Source organism: Seriola dumerili, unplaced genomic scaffold (genome assembly GCF_002260705.1).
Source record: "Seriola dumerili isolate Sdu_G_001 unplaced genomic scaffold, Sdu_1.0 BDQW01000040.1, whole genome shotgun sequence".
NCBI classification, from domain to species: domain Eukaryota; kingdom Metazoa; phylum Chordata; class Actinopteri; order Carangiformes; family Carangidae; genus Seriola; species Seriola dumerili.
The window spans coordinates 3,786,919-3,811,998 of NW_019174295.1; the positions used below are offsets into that span (position 1 = coordinate 3,786,919).

Consider the following 25,080-nt stretch of genomic DNA (forward strand, 5'->3'; position numbering starts at 1 on the left):
GAAACCAATATTTAACACAAAGTATTTAATCATTTTTTTTTTTTTTTTTTTTTTTTTTTTTTTTTTTTTTACTGAATTGACATTTGTTTTCACACATACAATCCTGCTAGTTTACATGGCGTTGACAATGTCCAGATCACCTATTGACTTGTTTTTTTCCTTCCAAAATACTGCAACTTTATTATACTTCACTGAAAAAACACCAGACGATTTGATTGAATTAATTTTGTTTATTTATTTGCACATAAAACATTACAAGTACATTGTATCTACTTTTGTATGAAGTGGACGTGCAGGTGAAGTAAGAAACCCATCTAGAGCTCATGGTATAACTATAAATCTATGTCCTAGTAAATCTGTAGAGACAATCTTACCATGTGAAGACTGTAGGTGTACGAGGGCCGCTGCAACCACATGGATCCAAATCTGAAGGATAAAGAGGATGTTGGTCTACAAATAGTTTCATTCACGTGTACTTATAAATTGGTACCATTTAGTGTTCAGAAAACCGAGAGTCACCACTGAACAATCTGCCGGTAATTCCAGCTATTTCAGTTTAGGTTTCATCACAACAATGACAACAGCTATTCATGTGCTTCAACTTAAAAAGCTACCTGTCAAATTCACTCGACAGCAGACTTCAGGGGTCAGGAGCCCACTGGCATAACGGCACCTGGAATAAACAAAATATGGAAAAATGAGGACATGTTTAATAAAAAAAAATAAAAAAATCTTTTCAAATCATCTCTTTAAAGACTCAGAAAAATGGATTCGAAACTATCGTCAGTTGTCGCATCTGACGGCACTTCCTATTCCAGGTTTTCATCACTGACAACATTACTCAGGGCAAATTAGCTTTTCAATTAACTCACCATTGTACATGAGACAAAGTGCTTGTATTATTTGGCACATTTACCAGCATTTTATTTATGTGTCCAATCTTTGATCTCAAATTGGAATTTGAGAAAATCAGATTTTGAAGTTTTGAAAGGTTCACAATCAGCTCTGAAACAACTTGTGATCCATTGTCAGTCATCATGAAGTCTAAAGCCTGCTGGTGCATTCTCTGCTTAAGAATGCAGAACAAGCCCTTGTGCAAAATCATCAAGTACCGAGTAGTCTCACTGTACAAAGGTGAGCTTATAAAAAAAGCTCATCTGCATATGTTTTTAAAGGGTATCTAAAAATAGAAACTTACAGAGAACATCTCGATGGTGTTGCTGCAGCTGCACGACATAAGATGAATCTCTTCCTTTCAAAAAGGAAGAAGCTCAACCTTGAGAAACCAGAACAAAATTCAGAACAGTGAAAAACAAGCACCAGTGATGCTCATTTGAGACAAGGTGCCATTGTGATTGTGTGTTCAGAAAACCAATGATCACCACTGAGCAATCTGACGGTAATTCCAGCTATTTCAGTTTAGGTTTCATCACAACAGAAGCAGCAAGTTCACATTCTTTATGGCAGAAAATGCAAACTCACCTTCATGAAATGAATCTTCAGTCAGTTGGTGAAGATGGCAGCACATGCACTGCTGCAGTTCAAACAGCTGTCAGCAGCAGGTGCATTTCCCTGGACTCAACTTCTGTTGCTTCTTCTTGAGCTACAGAAGAAACATGGAAAGGTTATGATTTGATAACAGAAAATTTACTTTGACAACAGAATTCTCACGTTCAGAAACCCGAGAGTCACACTGAACAATCTGCCGGTAATTCCAGCTATTTCAGTTTAGATTTCATCACTACATGTAAAGTTTTACTCAAGTAAAACTGCATCATTAAACCAACCTCAGTCTTGACTTTGCATCATCTTGAACAGGCACATTCTGACCTAAAAAAACAAATAAAAACAAATTCAGTTCTATTGACAGCACACGACAACTGAACTCAAATGCAGTTTCAGGGAGGCTCAGAACAGTGAGTTAGAAACATCGTCAGTTGTCGCATCAGACGGCACTTCCTATTCACAGTTTTCATCACAGACACAGCTGCACACACATTAAATAGATGGGTTGAATTCACCTTCACTCACCTCTTGAGTTGAGTGGACGACTGATTACATTTATCAAACTCATGCAAGGAGCTGCCAAGCTGAAGCCCACCTGAGGAAAAACAAGATGTTTCAAATATGGTTTAAAATCTTTGGAAGGAAAAAAAAAAAAAAAAAAATCCCGCCATGGACTATAGGCAGGCAATACTGTCAATATCAGACACTTTGTGGGGAAGTGGGGCTTTAACAAAAAGGCATTTGACACATTTACAATGAAATGCCACATTTAAAAACTCATTTCTAACATGTCTCTAGTTATTTAATTCACATTACTGGTAATTTTACTTCACAAATGAAGCAAAAGCAACAGCAGCCGTGGCTTCAATTTTGAATCCCACCGATATACTACATAACGATATTTAGCCACCATTTGATTTTAATCTAACACCTTAAAAATGCAGGAAAAACTACCGTTTACTCTTTTCAACAAAACAACAAATAAGAAAAACCACTAAATCTCACTTTGTCTTTTACCTTCTCCATCTTTCAGTCCTCCCCACGTGGCTGCTTGAGGCCTGACTGACACCCTGAACACTAACATTTCTCTGCAGCCAACAGATACCACGTTTTAACTGAACACTCAACTGCAGTCCAGCTAAAGTCATTTAATAGTTACTACTGTGGCTCTGTATTTACTGGACTCTGTTTACCAGTCCAATTAAAACTGCCGCGGTGGGACACAGCAGCGGCGGCGACAGTCGAACTAAAAGAGAACGCGACTGTGGTCCGGAACGTTTTTAAAGCCTGCCTGATCGTCGCGGAAATAATACGTAAGACGTAAAAACCGACGTGAAAGATCGGCGATATCGCCACCTGCTGCACCGGAGTGTGAACTGCACGATTTCTCACTCAAACGCACCCACCACCTAAAGTCTGTACAGTCCATTCTACATGTTTACATACTATTATAAAAACTATTGAATAATGTGCCAAACCCAACACAAAATAAAATTACTGTAAATTACACTGTGAAATTTAATTATGACACTGAGCATCTATTTTCATTCACTCATTGAGTCAGAATGCCCTGCAGCCGCAGGGTGCCGCTGTTTCACACGTTACAGGCTGGTTTTCTTCACTAGTTACATGTCTCATTAGATGCCTGCTTGTCTGTTTGTCTGTCTGTCTGGAGATAAACTGTGGAGACTCAGCTCAGCTCCAACTTGCTCTGGATTTATCTACTCGGCAGACTTTGGATATAGCATCACATCTCCAGACACAGATTATATTTCCTTCTGCAGTTTCAGGTAAAGTTGCTAAACTTACTTAAACACTTCAGAATTTACAGAGTGCTTATTTTAGAACAAGTTTTTCTTTCTGCACTGTTGATGACTCTTGATTTGCAGATACATTCTGTTCTAACCACACCTTCCTGAAATCTTAACCTAGGTCAATGAGATGTTACTGTATAAAAACAATATGCTTTGGGGTTGTAGTATTACCACACAATGTTTTACAGTAGCCTGCTGTGTGAAGGTTTTAGGCAGTAAAGTAAAGTGAGGACAAAATGCCATGCACACTTCCTTTTTCCTCTGATGTTCATCGGGGGCATATTGATGGTAGTTCGCTGCAGTTTCTTTTTTTCAAATGGAAATCAAAAAATCTGATTTACTGTGCACTTTGCTTAGATTGAAGCGGACAGTTTAAGTTTTGATATTTTCTCTATTTCAGGAAAACTCCATTGTGTCCTTTCCTGGGTTTGTGGAAGGAGTGGTGAGAAACAAAGAAAAAAAAAAACTTAAGTGTGTGTGAGTGTCTCGTTTAAGTGAATGAAGATTGTGTTTGCATGTGTGTGTGTGTGTGTGTGTTGATCCACTGTAGCAGCATGTTGCCACCTGTGAAGAAGGACAGAATCATTACACAGCTACCAAAGGTTAGTCACACACACACACACACACACACACACACACACACACACACACACACACACACACACACACACACACACACACACACACTCTCTCCCTCTCTCACATACACACACTATAATGCACTTAAAGCTAACAGTGTTACTGTTGATGATGAGGTTATTTAGAGTCTTGAACTGCGTCTCTGCAATGCATGACTGCAAATTTTCAAATTCCTGTTTTCCTCATAAAACCTGCAACTCCGGTGTCTTTTGTTTTACCTCTGTTTGAAGATTGTTTATGATTCCCGATTAGCTGAAAGTATGAACTAGTTTAGCTGATAATTTGGGAAATACAACAGTTTAAAATTGAGCCATGAGAAGACAGGCATAATTTTATTTTGGGACAATGCTTCTTCTCCTTTTTTTTTTTTTTTTTCAAATAATTTTTTATTTGCCAGGTAACAGACATTCAGTTTACCCTCCCTCGCTTTTTTCTTTTACTGTCCAATGTGCTTTTTTCGATTTGTTTCTCTCTATGTCTGAATGTTTCTTCTTTGTGGTTCCTTTCTAGTGTTTTAGTCCAAATGCAGCGCTGCACACCAAAGATGGCTTCCACCCACAGGTGAAGGCCGCCTGTCAGGTACAAAAGACTGGCACAGTAAGGTAAGATCATTGACAACATGCCCGGCTGCTCATCCTGCTACTACACACACACTCTGATATGTGTTTAAATTAAATGAATTAGTTCAAGCAGGGCGCTTTAAGTCATGCTCTGACTGCTGTGTCAGCTGATATCCATCAGCCACACCCATCACAACTGACGACATTGATCTGGTCTATTTAAATAATAAGGCTGGAGGTGCTCCATATTTTCCTACTTTTAATAAGTTACATTAAATATTCCAACATGGACAAATGTGTCTCTCAAAACTTCCCAGCTTCCCTACTCTGTCTTTCTGCAAAATCTCGACAGACTGGTCATAAATATACAGTTTTATTTTCTTAAAACAGTCAGTAACACTAAGCTGGGAACTGTAGTTTTAGTAAGTAGTGCATTTGTTGGGAACTATTTCCAGCCATGGATTAATACACATTCAGTGCCCATGTTCATCGTACTGAAGGAACCTGTTAACCAGTGCAGCAATGTGGCTCACTGTCGCTAAACAGACAAAACGTGTTACTCAGAGTCACTCTTTCTTGGTTTTGGTCTTTTCATGGGATCTTTACTGAGCCTCCACCTCCTGATCTCTGGTTGATTAGTGTCAACTCCTGCAAGTTGTTTGCAGTGATGTCTGCATGTTATTGATCATGCTGCTGTGCATTTCCTGCTGTTTTTGTTGGATGAAGTCATGAATGACAGTTGACTTTCTGTTGCTAGCTTTAATATCGCCAAGGTGATTGTAGTGGGAGATGTTGCAGTTGGGAAAACGTGCTTGATCAGCAGGTAAGAAGCAGTCATCAATAATAATCAGATCAATAGGATTATTAGGCTGTTTTTAGATTTTTTTAATTCAGTTTTGTGCTCAGTCTGATTTGAACTATGACTCAATAACTTGTTGGAGTGTTTCATCCGTAGCTGCAGGGCTTGCAGCATCATTAAAGTTTAGTTTGACAACAACATGGTTGAATGTTTTCTCGTCCAGTCCAAAACAGTCACTGATGTAGAGCTCAGTCACACATGGAAACATACTGACAGAAACAACTCGTGCACAGTCAACATGTGCTCAGAGCTGAGACTCAGTGGTTTAACTGAGTTTGTGTGAGTTACTTCCACTATGATACAGGAGTGAGATAAGGAAATTGAAGTCAGTTTATTTAGATTCATTAGATCTCCTGAGATTTATTTCAGGGTGAATGACATATCTTTTTCCTTTTATTTTTACTGTTAGCCAGTCAAAATGATCAACTCTAGGCTTCAATTTGGGCACCACAAACTTTTCTGACATTTCATAGACAAAAAATAAATTAAAAAAAATCTTCTCCTTTGCTGCTATCAGGTTCTGTAAAGGCGCATTTGATAAGAACTACAAAGCGACCATAGGGGTGGATTTTGAGATGGAGCGTTTCGAGGTGCTCGGTGTTCCCTTCAGTTTACAGCTGTGAGTATGTCACTACTACACCCCAGAGAAACACTCAGTTCATAGACTGAGCCACCAGCAAACTAATTCCCATCCTGTGGCAGGGCGAAATTTGTCAATCGACACCGTCTGTTTAATGTTTCCTGCCTCAAATACCATAATGAAGTTTAAGTTCTTGAATGTCTGAACAATCTGTACGAAGGCCTACATGAAATCACATGATATTATACAACTATCTTTATAAGGTCCTCCAGGTTATTTGATAAGCTTCTTATTTAGACAGTTAGTGGGCCTTATATTACACGTTGACTTCAGTCCTGCATGTGCACATGTGTAGTATTAATGTAATTTTGAAGTTAGTATCTGTGAGAGACGGACTGCACGGGACAGTTAATGAGCTGAACATTCCAGTGAACATTCGTGGCCGTGAAAGACTGTTTTGTCTGTCGCTCTGTCACTCCGTCACCGTGCTGCTGAAATAACTCAACAACCACTGGATGGATTACTGTGAAAGCCCTTTCAGACATTCATAGTTCCCATAAGGTGAATCCAACTGATGTTAGTGACCACACATGTCTTGATTGGATGGATTGTCAAACATTCAAGTTGTCCTGGATGAACTGTAGTAACTTTAGTAGTTACTTTGTTTATTCCTTGAACCTGAGTGCCATCATCAGGTCAAATAATACATTTATTTTATGACCAAATATACATACACCCCCTTCCCTTCATTTCAACCAAATTTCCCAGTGAGAACAGTCAAAGCTGCATCTGATGTGTTTCAGGTGGGACACAGCAGGTCAGGAGCGGTTCAAGTGCATCGCTTCCACCTATTACAGAGGAGCACAAGGTGAATTTGGCTTCGTCTCTACAGTGTTTTTTTGCACCTGTCATCGAAATGATTCAAACTGTTTAATCTCCATCTTCTGACACATTCTCATGCACTTTGTTTTGCCTCTGTGTGTGATTACCTATTGTGCGTCTCTTCACATCTCCAGCCATTATAGTGGTGTTTGACTTAAGCAGTGTGGGCTCACTAGCACATGCCAGGTAAGGAACATCCCATTACTATCTAATGCTGATGCTATTAAAATGCCATTAGAAAATTTATAGCTGTATGTGTGTGTGTGTGTGTGTGTGTGTGTGTGTGTGTGTGTGTGTGTGTGTGTGTGTGTGTGTGTGAGTCTAGGCAGTGGCTAGAGGATGCTATGAAGGAAAATGACCCATCCAGTGTTTTACTGTTCCTTGTCGGTACCAAGAAGGACCTCAGTGTGGGTGACCTTTTTTTTTCTTTAATTACTGCAAATTGAGAAATAGATTAAACTAATTAAGTTAAATGTTTATCTAACTGAATTGAACATGTTTGTCGGACAAAATAAACAATTTGAAGACATCACTTTGAAACTATGAGTCCAACAGTCTGAAGCTTGTTGTTTGCTTCCACTTCCCTGTTCCCACTCCCTCTGTCCTCTGTGCTTCGCTCCTCAGTCTCCTGATCAGTTGGCTCAGATTGAGCGGGAAGCCATCAGACTCTCTGAGGAAATCAAAGCAGAGTACTGGGCTGTATCTGCAAAGTCAGGTGGTCAAACACACATTAACATGCACAAATCCCCAACTCTTTTTCGCTTTTCATTTTCAGTTTTAATCCTCTTTTGGTCTCACTAAACTCTCTCCTCCATCTTGTTTTCAGGAGACGGCATCAGGGATTTCTTCTTCCGTGTGGCCTCTCTGACTTTTGAGGCCAACGTTTTGTCTGAGCTCGAGAAAAGTGGATCGAGGCACGTCGGTGACATTATCAGTGAGTCGGCTCACTCCATAAATTCTCATTATTAAAAAGGCAACATAATATGTTCGACTATTTCTCAGAGTCATTAACTAGCTAATTAGTTTCTACTTACTGGAAACTACCATGTCTTCCAATGACACGCTCTCACTAATGATGACAGTCTTTGCCTTTTCTCAAGCCACTGAGAAATGTGTTTATGCCCAAGCTTTACTTCAGTTTATTTTTACTGTCACCAAACCCCATGAAAAAAACAAAACGGTTGTTTTGTTCATCTCAACACTTCCCAACCGTCCTGTTCCCAAGCCCATTTGTACCTACTGCGGATCTACCTTTTTTGAAAAGTTTCATTTTGAAGAAAGGCTGAGAGAACAAAAACAAAACGAAAAGTGCTTTTGCAGAACCATTCTCTTTGAAAATCTAAAATTGCACACTGTTTACATCCGAGCAGTCTTCTTCTTCACTGCCTTTGTGGACAAACTGCCTCATTGCACGTTGTTGATCGGTGCAATAGTGTGAACTGTGCTTTCCTCTGAATAGCAAAATAAATAAAGAAATAAAAGGTGTTTAATCTTATCTGTGTTGCACGCAGGGATCACAGACAGCACAGAAGCAGATCATGCGCCAACCAAGAGGAAATCCAACTGCTGCTGATGAGAGCTGAGAGAGTGAAACTGTACCGTCTCCACAGCAACACAACACAACACAACACAACACAACACAACACAACACAACACAACACAACACAACACAACACAACACAACACAACACGCTGAACAGGAAGATTAAACTGAAATATGGACTCAGCATGCTCAGTGTAAACATCATGAATAAAGCACATAAAAAAAAAATCATTGTCCTATGAGCTAAATGATGTATTTGTGACGCTCTGCAGATGGCCTGAGAGGGAATCAGCGTGAATTTAAGTCGTAGTTTTTGACATGATGAAATGTGAGCTGAGGCTGTAAACAACAAGATGTCAGTCAGCAGTGATCAAAGTGGTGTCCTCTCAGGAATGTTCGTTCAGCTGCAACAAATAAAGCTTTGTGATGTGCTTGGATACGAAAACATTTATCAAGAGAGGAAGATTATTCTTTTATTAAACTGCCTTTGGTTGATTCTTTCATAAACACACTGTCTGTCTGTTTGTCCAAAGGAACATTTCTCTCCCATTACAGATGAAATGTCAGCGTCAGACAAGATGCTTTTTTTTTTTTTTTTTTTTGGTCTCCTCACTGGTCTCCTGTCATGTGTCTGTGCTGCTAATGCGTTGCGTACGCCGGCTCCCATGACCGCGGTCATACCCACAACACATCTCTCTCCTCTGACATAAGGGTTCTCATGATCGCAAAAATGGAAGGATTGTTTGCGGGGAGAGAGACGAGCAGCGAGTTTACAACTGAGGTCAATCAATTCCCTCGCTCAGTAGAGAGGGGAGTTAGTGCGTCTTCATAAGCCTGCACATGATCCCACTTGTTGCTTATTGACCACTGCTACACTTTGACTATAGTTTATGGATTATGGATTGTAAATAAACTGATTTTGATCACTGTGTCATCCTTGTGTCCTGGTGAAACAGGACAGCTGGATGGTGTCAAGAAAGCACAGGTTGGGAAAATACCTCACATTCTGTTCCAAGTTAATCATATTTATACCATGAAGAAAATCAAGAATGCAAACACACACACACATACACACACACACACTTGTATGTACATCACATGCCCAGACTGCAAGTTTTTTTCCCCCAAAATGAGCATGAACAAGAGTCAGGGATAATATGAACACTTTTATTAAAGGGATCACAGGTAGAAAAGGTCATCAGCAGTGCCAGAGACATCATTTCTCCTCCATCACCCAACTACTGCTGACGACCAATCACAGCCTCACTGAGAAAGATGCTTCATCTTAATCTGGCAAGAGACGTAAAACCAAGTTTACTCAAAACAAACATAATTATTTAAAACATATATGCATATTAATGGGACCATGATAGTTTGCACACTGCAAAATGAAGCACACCATTGAATACCAGCGCTGCTTGTTTGTACTGTGGCACAGAGGCACAGCAACAACAAAAAAAACAAAACAAACCTGAATGCATAAGCCAAGAGGGATGCAGAGTGGCCTGAAACTGTCGCATGACAATCACAAAAGATTCAATGTGTGTTTAACAACGATATATTCACTCTACGGAAACAGCTGCGTGCCGCTCAGGATATTATACAGTTAGGGATATAAACACAGGAGGAAGTCTGTTTGATAGTATCTTCTGCTGATAGTGTTAAGAGAGAAATTTGAATTCATCCACTCAAACATCTGAATTTTACTGTTGCAGCCGTGGAAAAACGTCTTTGTGAACATTCAGTAGGAGAAGCGATACTGTCTGGGAGTGAAGTGCAGCAGCCATGTATGAGATCACATCTCTCAAGGTGGCAAACAAAATAACGTCAATAGTGAAATATTTGCTCAACAGCAAACATTTAAGATACAAGAGATTCAGATTTGAATAAACTTATAAAAATGGCCGTCTGACAAACTGCCAAGGATGCTTGCTTCATTTGGCAAATTTGCCAGTTAGATATTGTTAATAAAATCAACTGCTTTAAAATGTGAGCTAACGCACATGAAGTATCAACAAGCACTGTTACCTCGGGGTGTGGCGCATGGGAAGTGTCCACCAAGCATTCTTCAACAGTCAACAATACATTAGAGGCTATCTACAGGAGCCAAAATACATGAGCTGATCATAATACAGCATTTGGTGGAAACAACTAGCAATAACTCACGTATGAGGGAAGCTGACAAGAAGGTTTTTCTTATTCAATAAGTCTCATCCCTCACACTGGGCATGTGTGTGTCTGTGCTGTCGCAGATGTGTTTGCTTAGACAGATGTGAAGATCAGAGGCTTTAAGTTTCAAACAGAAAAAAAAAAAACAGTCTTTATTCATTCTGACGCATTCCATACAAAAATTCAATTACCCGATTGGCTTGGCAAAGCACTCTTTTGGCAACCGTTTCCAAAAATCCATCAACCATAAAGGAGGAAAGGTGGGTTCTAGAAACAGTAACTGTGCCCCTCAGTCAAACCAGTCACGGATCAAACTAAAACCAATTGCAAAAATAAAGATAACAGGACAGCTTGTCTGACAAAGTCTGTGTAGGTCCATATCCTATATGCAACTGTCAGACATTTCAAGTTTTTTTTGTCATTGTACTGACTTTCTGCATGACATATACAGTGTTATTCTGACTATACAAAATACTATGCAGCCAGAGCAGCTGGCTGGAGGTGAGGAGGTGGAACATTTGGGATGAGATGGGTAGACAGGAGCACAAGAGGATCATACATCATGAAGTGAGGAGGACATATGAGTGAACAGTCAGCTGGATGGAGTGGGCTCCAACTAGTGGTCAGCTGGATGAAAGGGCTGATGGGTGGTGGGGGAGACGAGAGGTGGAGGATTATCCAGATGAAGGAGCAGTACAAAGGTTGGAGTTGAGTAGGGGGGTTGTAGCGACGCCCCCCTCTGTGTCCTATCGGTCCATTTCATCCAGCAGAGGTGTAGCGTCTCCGGCGATGGACATGGGTGTGCTCTCGATCATAGGGCTGGGTGACGGTCGTGGGGTCATCCTCTGGGCTTTCTTCCGGCCCTCCGCCTCTTTCTCTTTCAGCCACTGCTCCGCCATCTTGCCCCAGTCAACTGCGGAGGCGTTGCTGCCGCTCGCCCTGTGGGGAGGGAGGAAAGAAAGGGAGGTGTTTTAATCTGAAAACAGTGTAGGATAGGAAAACAGATGGACTGGTGGGCTGCTGCTTGGCTTTAAAATGGTGCAGATTGGGGGTTTAGCACCATCTAAAGGCAGAAAAACTGTTGCATACTGCAAAACACATACAACACTTTCAGACTTGTAGGTGAAAATAAAATGCAGGGCAGAGTGTCCAATTTTATCTGTACCACTCATGAAACAAACATGATTAAACCAGGATGCTGTAAACACATGGTTAGAGTACATCAGGTCACTCCACATATTTCCCCTGTACTTACTTTGGCTGCTGCTGTGGCGTCCGTCCTCTGGACGAGGTGGAGGATGACGGAGTGCCGGATGAGTGGCCGTGGTGACTGCTGTGATGGCCGTGATGGCCATGGTGCGACACGTGTGGATGGGCGTGTGCGTGAGAGTGTGACGACTGCGGGGTGGAGCCGGGGTACTGCGGCGTGCCCAGGGCCTGCTGGCTCGGCGTGGTGTATGAATAGCTAGGCGTCATCATGGGCGTCGCCATGGGCTGCTGAGGTGTGGCAAATACCTGTAGTGGAGGAAGTACTGACGATGAATGTGGCTCTGAATTACTAGTACATGTAGGATATGAGCTACATCTCCATAAAGCCTCTTATTCACCAAAACAACAATCTAATGTATCTGCATCTTGTATCCTTGAGTGAGAACCTACAATTTATTTCAGAATATAAATGAATGTTAGGTGATGCCTGTTAGGAGCTGCCAACAGCTCAAAAACAACCTTTTTCCTTGCACAGCAGTTGCCAACATTAGAAGCTGCACTCACATGATAAGCGGAGGAGCTCCCTCCTCCTCCTCCTGTGCTGCCACCGTAGCCGTACTGGCTGGAGCCCCACTGTGCGGGGGTGGTGTTGGGGTTCTGGCCCTGGCCTGTGACTGCGGCGATGGCACTGAACATCTGAGAAGTCATGTTGCGTGGGAGGGCGTTGACAGCTCGTGTCAAGTCTAGGGAGGAAGGAATACATTAGGAAGTGGTAAAATGTACTACAACTCCTCTCATGTTGTCAATGTAGATTTGTGTGTGTGTGTGTGGAAGAGAGTGGAAGAGACTCACCTGCAGTTGATATTAGCCGGGGTGGCGTTCAGGGACGCAGGTGTCCTTGTTCGGCTGCTGTTGCTGGGAGTGATGCCTTTGACACGGGAGAAAATGTTACATAATAATCCATAATATACTTCAGCTGTTGTAATATAAACCATGAACACTATGTAAAGTGCTTCCATACCTGGTACAGGCTCTTGGTAATGGTCCTTAAACCAGCGGAATAGTCCGTTTACTGTAGGAAATATCTGTGAACGGTAGCGGAAGCCATCTGGGGTGATGGTCACATATTCAACCCTAGGAAAGAAAAATGGCATGCTGACATTCAGTTATACAGGTATGGAAAACTTGTTGTCAATCAAATTGTAAGTTTCTCATAAAAATGTCAGAGTGGATATTAAACCCACGGCATTCAGTAATTTGGCCCGATGTGTATGACATGACTCAAATTTGCAAATATGAGCCTCTGTAGCAGCTCTGGATGTTTGCATGTGACCATATGTCACGGTTATTCATTTACAGAACTGAATGGCATCAGTTTCTGTGGTTTTTAATGTGAGTTTGAGCTGCTTTGAGGAAAAGCAACATTTACACTAATGTTTTAAATCAGCCCAAACTTATTTATTCAATATTTTCTATCTGTGGCATCAATACAATGAGTAACCAGAAAACAGAGGAGACAAAAACATTTCTGCTCACCGTGGTTTTCCGCGAGGCTGGTAGCCCAGAATGAACTTTCCCGGCAAATCTTTACAGGCCGAAATAAAATAAGGAATAAAAGTAGGCTTCTCCCTCTTTGTCCTGACCAGTAACTCCTCCATTTTCTATCAAAGAGAGAACAAAACAAAAGGAGGTATAAGAGGCGCCGCTTGTGGCAAATAACAAGTAGTAGAACAAGATGAGTTGTTGAGTCATGTTTCCCACAGTAATATTTAAAAGACTACAGAATATTCAGCACAGTGACTCAGTATATACCTCCTTGTTTCCCCCGTTGCACTCCTGGAAGTACTTATGCCCCAGTAGATCCCGGGCAAATGATGCCATTGGCTGAATGTACCGAGCAGTGATTTCATCCAGATCTTCAAATTCCTGCAGAGAATGTAAGAATCTCTTTAAGAACATGCAGCAGAAGCCACAACAGCAACAATGATTTACCATGACGTTTCTGCAGGTTTGATTAGGAAGCAAAACACCATGTTGAGCCAAGAGAAGAAAAACTGTTTACTTCATTGTTGATCCAGAGAGTGTGTCCTAAGCTGAATGCGTTCTCTTTGCCTTCTTCTCTCACGTCCACGTGCTGGTAGATGCCATCAGCCACCTATGAAACATCCAAGTCAGACTATTGTGTGTATACTGCATCTCACGCTCAACCGCCACAACACTATGACGTCTTTTGTTACTTTGCGTCTTCTCTCTCCATGCACCCGCTCAGTTTTTAAGTTTTACTCTTCGCCCCCCTACAGTACCACTCCATCTGTTTCTTACTTTCCAGGTGACAGTGAGGTGGTTCTCTCCCTTGCTGCTTGGTCTGATGATCAAGTCTCCCTGGTCCAGGGTCTCCATCATCTTCTCTGCCTGGTTGAAACTGATATTGTGGAAGTTGGGATGGGCGATCACACGCTTTATATATGCTGGAGAGACAGAGAGAATGCAAAGAATACAAAAATGGTATAAGGGCAGAGACGTGGAGGCAAATATTGGATAAACAAAGAGTTTTAGGAGAAAAACATTCCCCATTAGTAGCACAGTGTACTGTTTTTTACTAACGTGTTCGCTGTTGCTTCTTTTTGAACTCCTCCTCCTGTTTCTGGTCTTCAGACTCTGTGTCAAAGTCATAGTAGCTGTCCTTGGGGAGCTTCCACTCATTAGCCTTGTCCATCAAATCCGAGGTACGGCATGTGAGGTCAACGCTGAATTTTTCTATGTCGATTTTCATGATGCGGCAGTGAACTGTCATTCCCACCTGAAGCAGGAGAGGGATGAGGAACAATCAAGTATCACACTGATGCCACAGTAGAAGAGAACATGACAGGACGGACAGATATAGGCAACAATTTATCATAATTTGTTATTTGGGTAGTGTAACTGGCATCATCTGGAAACTCTCAGAAACAAACTCAATTTGTTAATCTCACCTGCAAAGAGAAATAAATGAATAAAACTGAATAGCATCAGCAAAGCATCAGCAAAAGCACAAAAAAACAGGTCTCACCTTGACCCTCTCCTCAGGGTGTTTGACCACTTTGTCACTAAGAAACTTGGTGGGAATAAATCCCTGGACGCCGTTATCTAACCTGGATCGCACGCCGATTGCCTGACCCGGACACGATCCACTGTCAAAATGATTCCACACCTAAAGTGGTGACACAAAACAAAACAAAAAAAAAACGTAATGTTTAGATGTCACACTCTCAGCTGTTTTCTAACAGCAAGTAGTCAAAAGAGGAAAAGTCAGGTGGCTGGTACCTCGCTGAGTTCAGGGAAGTTGTCCTGCTGGCAGAAGGGACACTGCCACAGCCCTGTAGAATCGTTACGTATGGCCTGGTCGTAGCTCTCTCCCTGAGGCCGCCGGTGAGCGATACCAGTTACTATACTGGTGATCAGCTTACCTGGAAGAAAAGGAAGATAAAACATCAGACATGCGCCTATGAAGCTGCATTTCAACTGGGACTAGTATTACACCTACTATATACTATTGATCTTTGGTGACGTTTGATTGAAGATATAAATATGTGTACTTCAGTGCAGTGTGTATTACCAATATAAAAGGTCTCTGGAGTCTCCTTGGTGAGCAGGTTGAAGACCTCTTCAGTGTTGGGGACTCTGTAGGGAACTCTCAGATCTTTGTACCTGCAGCTCAGCTCGGCACGTATATCATATAGAGTAATTCCCTTGTTGCCATAACCCTGCAGGGAAAGGACAGAAGGGTGAGTGGATGTGAAATATGGCTGACCTCTCTTTGTCTGAACTAAATGCAAAAAAAAAACTAACAAAAAAAACACTTAATTTGAGAAGAAAAAACACAGGTGTACAGTTTTCTGCTCTGTAGTATACTGTACTGTGTTTCTAGCCGTTCAAAAAGTTACAGTCACAACACACACACAAACACATACTAACCTGTCTCTCAAGTTCTTCAGCAAAGGCATCCAGGTCCAGATCTTTGAGACGTTCTGGATTTTCCAAGATTTCCTCCAGCGCTCCGGCTGGGTTAGCATCTTCTGCTGACTCATCATACTCGAGGGCGTCCACAGCCATCTTACGAGCCCACTCGTACGTCTCAGGGTGGACACGAGAACCATCCAGGACCTCAATGTAGGAATCCGTACTGTGTGCAGAGGTTGAGAGAAGAAAAACCAAAACATGCTGATTTGAAATAAGCCCACAACAGGCTAAATGATAGATCACAGCCTTGTCTGACAATGGTGGATTTAGCACTATGAGAAACAGCATGCCTGAGCATGAAAGAGACCCCTACAAAGTACCAACCTGTCTCCAAGTGATGCAGTGTCGATCTTGATGAAACCAGCACAGTTGATGAAAACCTTGGGTCCCATGTGACACATAGTGACCAGCTGGGTTCTGTTTTCCAGACGAGTGTTGTTCTGCTTCAGAATCTGCACAAACACAAGGACCACGAAGGATGAGGCACTTTACTCTCAGATATGACACAAGAACTTAATGAGAGCAGTACATATGCAAACCTTGAGCAAGTGGGAGCCCTTCCTTGGTCCCAAACCGCAGACATATTGGACCATGCTCTGAGTGTGAGGATGGGCGATGGCCCTATTCACGTCTACTCCGACCTCATTGACACGGTTGATGAATTCACAGTAAAGCGCTGAGAGCAAATCCTCCTTTACCACATGTTCCTGAAGAAAATAAAAAAAGGTGATTGGTTTTGCAAATATGTGAAGTATGTAGCTGCAGAATCATGTTTCACTTAAATCACAAAGTTTAGTTTGAATAGCATTATTGAAGTTCATGAGTTTGGAGACGCCTAAACACATCCACTCTTTCATCCCTCACCTGTAGCGGGTGTAGTTTGAGGCAGAGAATATCCTCGTCAGTGCTGCAGACCTGAGCGTACTCCACCAGGGGATCCTGGATCTTCCTAGCTATCGACACAGCCTGTCGCAACAAGGGAGGGTAATCCCTATAGTCAACCTGCATAGACAGATAGCAGAGCGTCAGGGGAAACAAATGGTGAAGAGAACATTGGGTCACATCTGAAAAAATAATTTGGATCCACAAGGTAATGAACTCTCTGTGGTTGAACGCCATACACACTTGATGTGTCCGTGTCTGTGTACGGATGGTATGGCAAGGTGTTTACCTCAGATTTCTTGCTGTTCATATACAACGTGGCCAATTCATTGTCAACAAGTTCCACTCCTACAGCAGGCAGAGAGGACTCTTGTTCAAGCTCGCTGATAGTCCTCTTGATGTCCTCCATGATCATTTGGGCATCTCTGTGTACACATAAAATATTTTTAACATTTACATTTAGACTCCCCTGTAACTTGTAAATGTCGTTCCAAATGTATACATGTAGCTTTCCAGCACATACTAAATAAATCAAGTGTTTACCGGTTTTCTCCAGCAACAGCTACCACATGAGGTTTCTTGCTTGACAGAAACTTCTTAAGATTTTCGATGTCGTTGGCCTGAGGATGACACACACACACAAGAGTGATCATCTCAATAAAAACATGTGTTGACTGCCGTGAAGTACAGCTGGGTTCTCTGTTTGTACCTTCTTCTCTCTCTCATCCTCCCTGAAGGCATTCCTCCTCTTCATAAAGTAGGGCAGACGCAGGAAGTCCACCACCTCTCCTTCCCCGTTAATCAGAGCACAGAAAACTGGTGTATCTCTGTCAGAGCAAAGAGTGTATGTAAGAAACTATGTCGTTACATAACCTTGTCATTTATGTGGCAAACACTGCCTGGTCTTACACAGTTACAATTCAAACATGCAGTGTATCTCCCGCATTTAAAGTGAGTACTCAAGATTCAAGATACTAATTTATCTGGGAAAAAAATGCAAACACTGCTGCATACCTGCTGGGTGCATAGGCTACACCCAGTACCCGAATGCCTTTGCCCTGATTCTCATCCATCAGATCATCGTCTTCCTCAACCTGCTGATCTGGCCTGTAAGGAGCCACCTTGAGCCAGTTATACAACCGGCGACAGCAGGACTACAAGAGGAAATGGTGAACAAGTTCATAATGAGTTTTAAGGTTAAAACACTAATCATACATACATCGTATACTGATTTGGCAATTTTTTTGCTCCACCTTGACTTTGTGTGCATAATACTAATACAAAAATGTAGTAATATAATAAATGGTGACATCACAAATTACCCTGACAATGCTCTCTTTGGCCTCAGCGATCAGTTTGCTCTTGAGCTCCTTGGCCATCTGCGGGTAGAGGAACTGATTGAGAGCTCTCTCTATGGCTAAAGTTCGCTGCCTGTTCCACTCCTGCACCTGGTGACTGAACTCATCCCTGTAGTAGAACTGTTTGATCTCATCAAAGTATGTCTGGTCCCCAGCATACCTGAGGTGAAGCAGACGGTAGACAGAGAGAGAAGTAGAGACAGAAGGGAGTGTGTTAGTGTTACCAGAGTCATAATTCAAAAACCCTGTGCTCTACTGACGAGGATGTGGATACAAAGATAAGCTGCATCTTAAAAATTCAAGATATTAAATCTCAGGGGACCTAACCTATTTATCAACCCCCTTTTCCTCTAACATTCATGTTACGTTTCTATGCAGGTACTAAAAATGTCACAACAGTTTGTCACATCAGATCCTGTGCTTAGTAAATGTCCTTTAGCCAAGGAATGTGCATTAAAAGTGATTTGGTGTAACTGGCCAGTCTCCTTGATGATTTGATGAATTAACATATATCTGGTTTGAGGAAGTTCATCCTTTGCAGATTTGGCTGACCAACATCATCAAACAGGTCTATTTCCAGTTTAGTTGTGGGTTGTCAGTACTGTCACTGTACTTACCCTTTGACCCCTATAAGATCTATACAGATGTCAATAGAAAGCAGCCCCTCGTCTTCTGCCAGGCACATCTTCAAGAACTGATCCCCATTCAGCTCTTTTACAGGCTTGTTTTTAAGATACTTGAATGAGTAGGCAAAATGAGCCTCGTCGATCTCCTACAGAAAGTCAACAAGGCAAGGCAGGTTCAGAATGGTACTCAGGGCACATTCTGCAAGTCCAGAGAGCCTTTTGCTTAGATCAATGTATACACATGTGTTACTTTTTTGTTTTCCACATGTCTGTGATTAAATGTGTTAATACCTTTTTGCCCTTCTTTGTGGGTTTGATGTTGATCTTCGCTCTCTCCTGAAAGGTCTGTCGGAGAACATGTCTGACCAGCGGTTCCCGAGCAATCTGCATGGCCACCATGTACCTGGTTCCTTCCAGCACTGCCTCAGGAGTGCTGAACTGACTGCAAACATAATCTTTGGCCAGTTCCACAGGCTCAGCAGGGAATTGCTCTGTCTCGTGACGCTGGTAACTGTCTCTCAGATTTTCTCCAAACTGCTCCGGAGTTAACCCAAACTTTTTAGCCAAGCCATCTGCAGTAGGGAAGAAACAGAAAAAGATTTTGAAGTGCAGGCATTGGACATGACTGGATCTACCAGCTTATTCACAATCCAAGGGATGAAGCTGTGCGGCTGAGATGTGACAGTGATACTTAACCACTGATATTGTTTACAAGGTAAAAAAAAAAAGGAGACTAACCAAGTCCGACGCTCTGACAGATGCTGTACATATCCCTACGAGATGCCAGCTTGAGGTCAGGTCCTTTCTGTTCTTCTTCTTCTTCTACCTCCAGTTCCTCTTCTTCACCTATGAAGTCATATAATAGATTGTTAAAATAATGCAAACACTCCTGATGCAAAAGTTGCTTCAATTAGATCTGGACAATCCATCTTACCATCCTCTGACACCTCTTTGATCTTCTTGAGCCTCTTCTTGTTGGCCTTGGCAGCATTCTGCATCTTGGGGATGTCTCGGCCATAGTAGAGCAGAAAGTGGTTGTACACATCTCCCAGCTCTTCAAGAGTCTGCACATCTTTCAGCCTATAGAAAATGATAAGAAAAGGTTTGAATGGGTGAAGGGCATTGTTTATCTTCAATACAGTCCGCCAAATTTAATCAAGACGTGCCTCTCCATATCAGCAGTGTCTAGAGGACGGATGCCGTCAGCCAACGGTTTGTCAGGATCAGCAGAGATCTGCTCAAACTGGTAGGACTGCATCTTCTGAAACAGACGGGTCAGGTTCTGCTTCCGGGTCTTCAGTTGAGTCCACTGATCGGTGAGGAATGAAAATGTATTAGTCAAGAAAGCAGAGGAGGCATACTACACCAAGAAGTAAATGATTGTAATTAATTTATATATATATATATATATATGTCTAATTACCCAGAGGATTCATTCTTTCATACTGACTCCAAATGGCGGGTTTTGTTCATTTGTAACTTATTTCTTCTGCGATTTAAGTAATACCAACCTTTTCATCCCACTGCCACACCTTCCACAGGTCATTTATGTTTAACTCTGGTTCGACATATTCTTTCCTGTAAAAAGCTATGAACGGAACCTGAAAAAAAACAAAAAAACAAAACACGCTGTTAATGGCTTGAAGGTTGACATTAAATGAAGGAAACAGATGAAGGAAGTTCATCATATGGTAAAGGCAAGCTCACTGTACCTCAAACTGTTGATTCCTCATGAAGTTGAGGGCCTCTTTGATCTTGGCAATCGTGCTGGGGCCTTTCCTGCTGAAGTTTGTGGTCGTTCCCCTGTCTAGATAATCTGTGCTCTCCTGTTTAACGTCACAGAAAAAAACAATTTTGTTAAATAATAACCAGAGGATAGATCTAATTCAAATCTACTGCTTTGTCCCAGGACAGGGGAATCTAAGCAGGTATGATGACTGAAAATCTGAGAAGGTTTTTTGTGTTCTATGTGTGTGCATAAGTGTGTATGACAAAGGTCGTACCTGCATGGATATGGTAAGAGTGGAGAAGCCATGTCTGAAGATCCACTCGGCTTCCTCCTCCAGCTCATCATCCTCAGCGGGTTTAACTGGGATGGATCGTAACTACAAGGTCGTCCACAGAGTCAAGAAGATAGTCAAAGAGAAAGCAGTCATTATGAATCAATATGGTCCATATCAAAATGTAACAACAGTGCTAAAACACAGATGAACACACACTCACACACTCTCACACACACACACACACACACACACACACACACACACCTGGAACCTCTCAGGCATGTCTGTAGAGCGGATCTCATTGTCCTGGTCGGTCATGTGACTGCTTTCCAGCTCACTGGGCTCGTAGATCTCAAAGATGCTCTTCCTCCCCTGCCTCCTCTTGGTCTGTTTTTTGGGTCTGTCCCAGCCCTCCTCATCCTGGTCCTCTTCCTCCTCCTCACCCTGGTCGTAAGCATCCGCGTCAAAGTCAGCAAAGTCGAAGTCGCCACCGAAAATCTCCTGGGCCTCCTGCAGGGCTCTGTGGAGGGTGAACAGGGACAAGGAAAATGGCGGTGATTATGTATTTTTCTTAAATCATGTCTTAAAGCAACTCGCCATTTCACGTTTATTGTCTCATTGTTTCATGATGTCTATCAATATTTTGTATCGATGGATTGGGGTGACTCTTGAGTCCTACTAGATCATTTCATGCCCAGAAAAAGGAGGTGAGAACAAGAGGAAAAAAAGCTTCTTCTCCTAGAGACACCAACAGATTTCCTGTATAAATTACAACACTTACGCGTCTGTGTAGCCTGAGAACTTCTTGCCCCTCTTTTTCGTGATGGGTTGGCCATCATCATCCACAATAAAATCGTCAATATCTGTGGACCAAAAGCATGAATTTAAAAAAGAATCAATTTCAAACCACATCATTTTTAAATCAAATAATAATAACTAATTATTAATCCTTCTGGCCTACCTGACTCCTCGTCCTCTCCTTCTTCGTCGTCATCTGCGTGATGGAGAGGTTCATCCACAGCCTCTCCTTCCTCCAGCTCACCCTCTCCGTCCCCATGAAAGATCTCATCTGCGATTAAGTCCTTCTCATCATCATCTTCTTCATCATCATCCAGTGTTTTTACACGGTCATATTTCTTCTTCTGTAACACAAGACATGTAAAGGTGACATGAAAATGACATGAAAGTGCTGGAAGTCAGGCAAAATGTAGGAGGCTAAAAGCAAACGGGTTACTATAAAGAGAACATAGTGATGAGAGATGATTCTTACCCTCCTTTTCACTTTAACACCCAAGTTTTCCTCAATAAGGTCGAGATCATCGTCATCTAGGTAGTCGTCATAATCTGCAAAGAGGAAAAGTCTCAGTGAGAGGAAACAACTTCAAGACATGTTGCATTTCCACCTCTGTAATAACAGGGCTCTTGTTCTTACATGACACTTGGGATTATTCAGTGAGGAAATCAAATGTTGAGGAACAGGAACGGCAAAAAAATGAAATATACATCATGATTCTTTTTTTTTTTTAGATATGGCCACTTTATACCGAAATGACTCCATATAAATAAATGAATCCATATTTTCAATCTGCACATCAGCTGAAGGCAATTTGTATTTATTTACTGTGCTCAAACAATTCAGATTCAATTCAAATTCAGATTAAAAGACACATTAACTTTCTTTGATGATGAAAAAAAATATGACTGACTAGGATTATACACCATATCAGCAGAGAACTATCCACAAGCCCAGGTTATTGCAACCAATATGTGGGTGCATCTGGCTCCACAACAAATGGAGTTGAAAGCAGGAGGATCAGAAAAAGGGGCCATCTGTTGTTTTACCTGCCCAACAGATGTTGTATTCTATTATTTTGTCTCACTTTTAAATCTACTGTTCAGCATAGTCCATTTACAAAAGTAAGACTCAGAGTATTAAAAAAGACTATAATAACACTTAATTGCAGTATTGGTTTTGTCCGTTTTCCTTTCCATATAACAGTTGTACATCATCCATAGATTGTTTTGGCCTCCTATGTCACTCAGTGGTATGCCAGAAAAATCTGACATCAGTGCTTCCCTTTATTGATTTACTGCTCAAGGTGAACATGTCATTTATCGAAGTGATGAGGTAATACGGCACTGTTGCTGTCAACCAGAAAGGCGTGTCTCTTCAAACCCAGACAAAATTCATCGACAACAGAGTGGGGAGACTCCAACAGTAAATGTGATGTTTTGGCTTCCTCACAGAGTGAGAAGCCATTTTACTAAACCATATAGTACAACTATGGCCAATTATTGCAGTGAGAGAACACTCATACAGACAATGAACAGCACTTATGATTTTTTTTTTTTTTTTTTTGCTGGGGCTGATTGAGGAATGTGGATGTGCATGAAAACAGATTCAAACAGAAAGTGGTGTTTAATCACAACCTACCACCACTCACTGTATGATGGCTGAGACCCTTTTAAAAAAAACCTGATGAACTTACTTCGCTTTTTACGTCGATGCCTCACTTCTTCCTCTGAGTCACTCCCCCCTCCACTTGCACTTTTTTCACGTTCTTCTTCCTCCTCTTCCCCCTCCTCATCTCCATCATCAATGAGTCCGCGTAGATTTCCTTGCTCATCCTGGTCCTCTGTGTTCTCCTCTTCTTCCTCTTCATCTGTTGATAAATTACAGATAAGTAGTCCACATGTCATACAACCCCACCTCTAAAAACACACACCCCAAATTAAAAACTTCAATTCTTACCATCTTCCTGCATAAACCTCTGGGTCTTTTTAGGCTTTAGGTCTTTCTCTTCAAACTCCTCTTCTGACTCCTCTGCCTCGCTCTCAATGAAGTCCGACATCACTGCTGTTCCTGAACAGAAGTTCAAGATTCTGTTAATAAACTTTCTCAGCATCATCCAAGCACTACTTTGTTCTCCAAGGCCAAACACACAATAAGTCATACCTTATGTTCTACAACATTATGCTGTAATTGCAATTTCACTCCTAGACATCCAGTTCCCTTTAATTTTCCATTTAAGCAGCGTTAAAGTTGGAAAAAACGTCCTATTTTGCACTAACAGTATTACATATACAACTACATATTCCTTATTGCTTTGTTCCAGCTTCATTAATGTTATATGATTGCATTGTGTGAAATACCCAAAACCAAGACACTTTTTTTTATGGCTGCACCATCCCAGCAAATGGAAATACGCCAGATGTATTGTGCATCATTATGTGTGTTTGACAAATATACACCCAGTCATATTTGGTACCTTAACTTTAATATCTCCTCCAGGATTTAAAATTAAGTTATGTGGGTTTGAACAATGTCTGGCTGCAAAACATAAGATTTCGCTGATTGGGAAGAGGTCAACCATGTCTTTGACTATGCATAATATGTGTTGTCCTGTCACACAAGATGTATGATATTGTGCTACGGGACTAATTAAAAGCATCTGAGGATATGTAAGAGGCAAACATACAAATGCACGGAATTAATTATGAAAGCCGTTCTTTGTGGTACATTCACAAAATACGTTTGATGCATACTATATTATTGACCACATTAAAAATAAAAGTTAAAGTTAAATAATAATAATCGTGGATGTTCATATTTGTATTTGACCTGGTGATAGATTTCATTCTGTCGTGTTAAAGGAAAGCTACACTTAGATGGCAAGATGAAAAAAAACTATACCTAACGATGTCGCAATGCGCACACACAACATGGACGGATGTGGCCAACCAAACACATTACCCTCTTTCGATGTAGCGGTAAACAATGTTATCTAGGTGATATATTTAAATTATTTGATGCCGTCAATCAAAACCCATGAAGGTTATATTGCAAATTCTGCTCAATAACCTTAGCTGTGCGCTAGCAACACCAACTAGGCTGTTACCTGTGCAATGCGATGCAATTTAGCTAACGAGCAACCTTTTGCCAATTAGCTGATATAACATTTTCACGCTTTCCCCTTTGAGCTATGCGATGCATAAAAAAACAACTAAGCTGCTGATAAAAGAACAACCGAACCAAATGCACCGTTGTAAAAACAAACCAAGGCCTCTGCGCCAACTTCGCAATCTAACGTTAGTTAAAGCTTTAGCACATCAGTGCGTTAGCCTAGCATTAGCTGTAACGACAACAACAGCTAGCTGCATTAGCCTGAGCTAGTTAACCGCTGTTGGCTAAGCACAAAATCTAAACATCGCAACTGACCACGATGAAATTGGACTTACACGTCTCACTGCGGCGGTAAACTCCGTTAATATTTACAGTAATAACGGGATTGTGTTGTGTTTTGTGTTTCGGGGAGCTTGTACTTGTAAAAAAAAAAAGGCCGAGAGCGAGCGGCGTGATGACAATTCCGGGATGCTGTGAGGGAACTTCCAACCTTTTCAGCAGCAAGGTGACGCCACCTGCTGGTTCACCTCTGTTCTACATAAAAGGA

At 41.6% G+C, this 25,080-nt stretch overlaps 2 protein-coding genes and 1 long non-coding RNA gene across 4 annotated transcripts; 1 reads left to right on the top strand and 2 right to left on the bottom strand.

The window, feature by feature from the left end:
• Window positions 1-245: 245 nt before the first annotated feature.
• On the bottom strand, window positions 246-2,739 carry LOC111217174. The gene is made up of 7 exons (XR_002664947.1): window positions 2,512-2,739; window positions 2,032-2,101; window positions 1,788-1,830; window positions 1,483-1,603; window positions 1,199-1,276; window positions 615-673; window positions 246-426 (listed from the first exon to the last, which is right to left on the bottom strand). It is a non-coding gene; the product is annotated as an uncharacterized LOC111217174 (long non-coding RNA).
• A 450-nt stretch (window positions 2,740-3,189) lies between these two features.
• On the top strand, window positions 3,190-8,799 carry LOC111217170 (ras-related protein Rab-34-like). 2 transcript variants are annotated; one of them, XM_022738920.1, is made up of 11 exons: window positions 3,190-3,296; window positions 3,721-3,922; window positions 4,470-4,561; window positions 5,277-5,342; window positions 5,896-5,997; window positions 6,762-6,826; window positions 6,975-7,026; window positions 7,166-7,247; window positions 7,465-7,555; window positions 7,667-7,774; window positions 8,352-8,799. In XM_022738920.1, the coding sequence occupies exons 2-11, from the start codon at window positions 3,836-3,838 to the stop codon at window positions 8,411-8,413; spliced, it is 807 nt and encodes a 268-aa protein (XP_022594641.1). In that variant the 5' UTR covers window positions 3,190-3,296; window positions 3,721-3,835; the 3' UTR covers window positions 8,414-8,799. The 2 variants fall into 2 exon arrangements, with proteins under 2 accessions (XP_022594641.1, XP_022594642.1); XM_022738921.1 differs by lacking the exon at window positions 5,277-5,342.
• A 754-nt stretch (window positions 8,800-9,553) lies between these two features.
• Window positions 9,554-24,993, bottom strand: supt6h (SPT6 homolog, histone chaperone). The gene is made up of 37 exons (XM_022738871.1): window positions 24,869-24,993; window positions 23,382-23,492; window positions 23,119-23,292; window positions 21,900-21,973; window positions 21,591-21,771; window positions 21,411-21,492; window positions 20,894-21,149; window positions 20,630-20,731; window positions 20,339-20,452; window positions 20,138-20,227; window positions 19,793-19,935; window positions 19,561-19,706; window positions 19,365-19,472; window positions 18,918-19,198; window positions 18,618-18,772; window positions 17,965-18,160; window positions 17,657-17,796; window positions 17,352-17,469; window positions 17,186-17,262; window positions 16,932-17,067; window positions 16,625-16,762; window positions 16,300-16,467; window positions 16,085-16,212; window positions 15,716-15,923; window positions 15,357-15,504; window positions 15,065-15,207; window positions 14,811-14,951; window positions 14,366-14,561; window positions 14,084-14,229; window positions 13,824-13,916; window positions 13,574-13,687; window positions 13,298-13,422; window positions 12,783-12,895; window positions 12,617-12,689; window positions 12,326-12,509; window positions 11,808-12,067; window positions 9,554-11,491 (listed from the first exon to the last, which is right to left on the bottom strand). Exons 2-37 carry the CDS (start codon window positions 23,479-23,481, stop codon window positions 11,299-11,301), a joined length of 5,244 nt encoding a protein of 1,747 aa, XP_022594592.1. The 5' UTR covers window positions 23,482-23,492; window positions 24,869-24,993; the 3' UTR covers window positions 9,554-11,298.
• Between the last annotated feature and the right edge of the window lie 87 nt (window positions 24,994-25,080).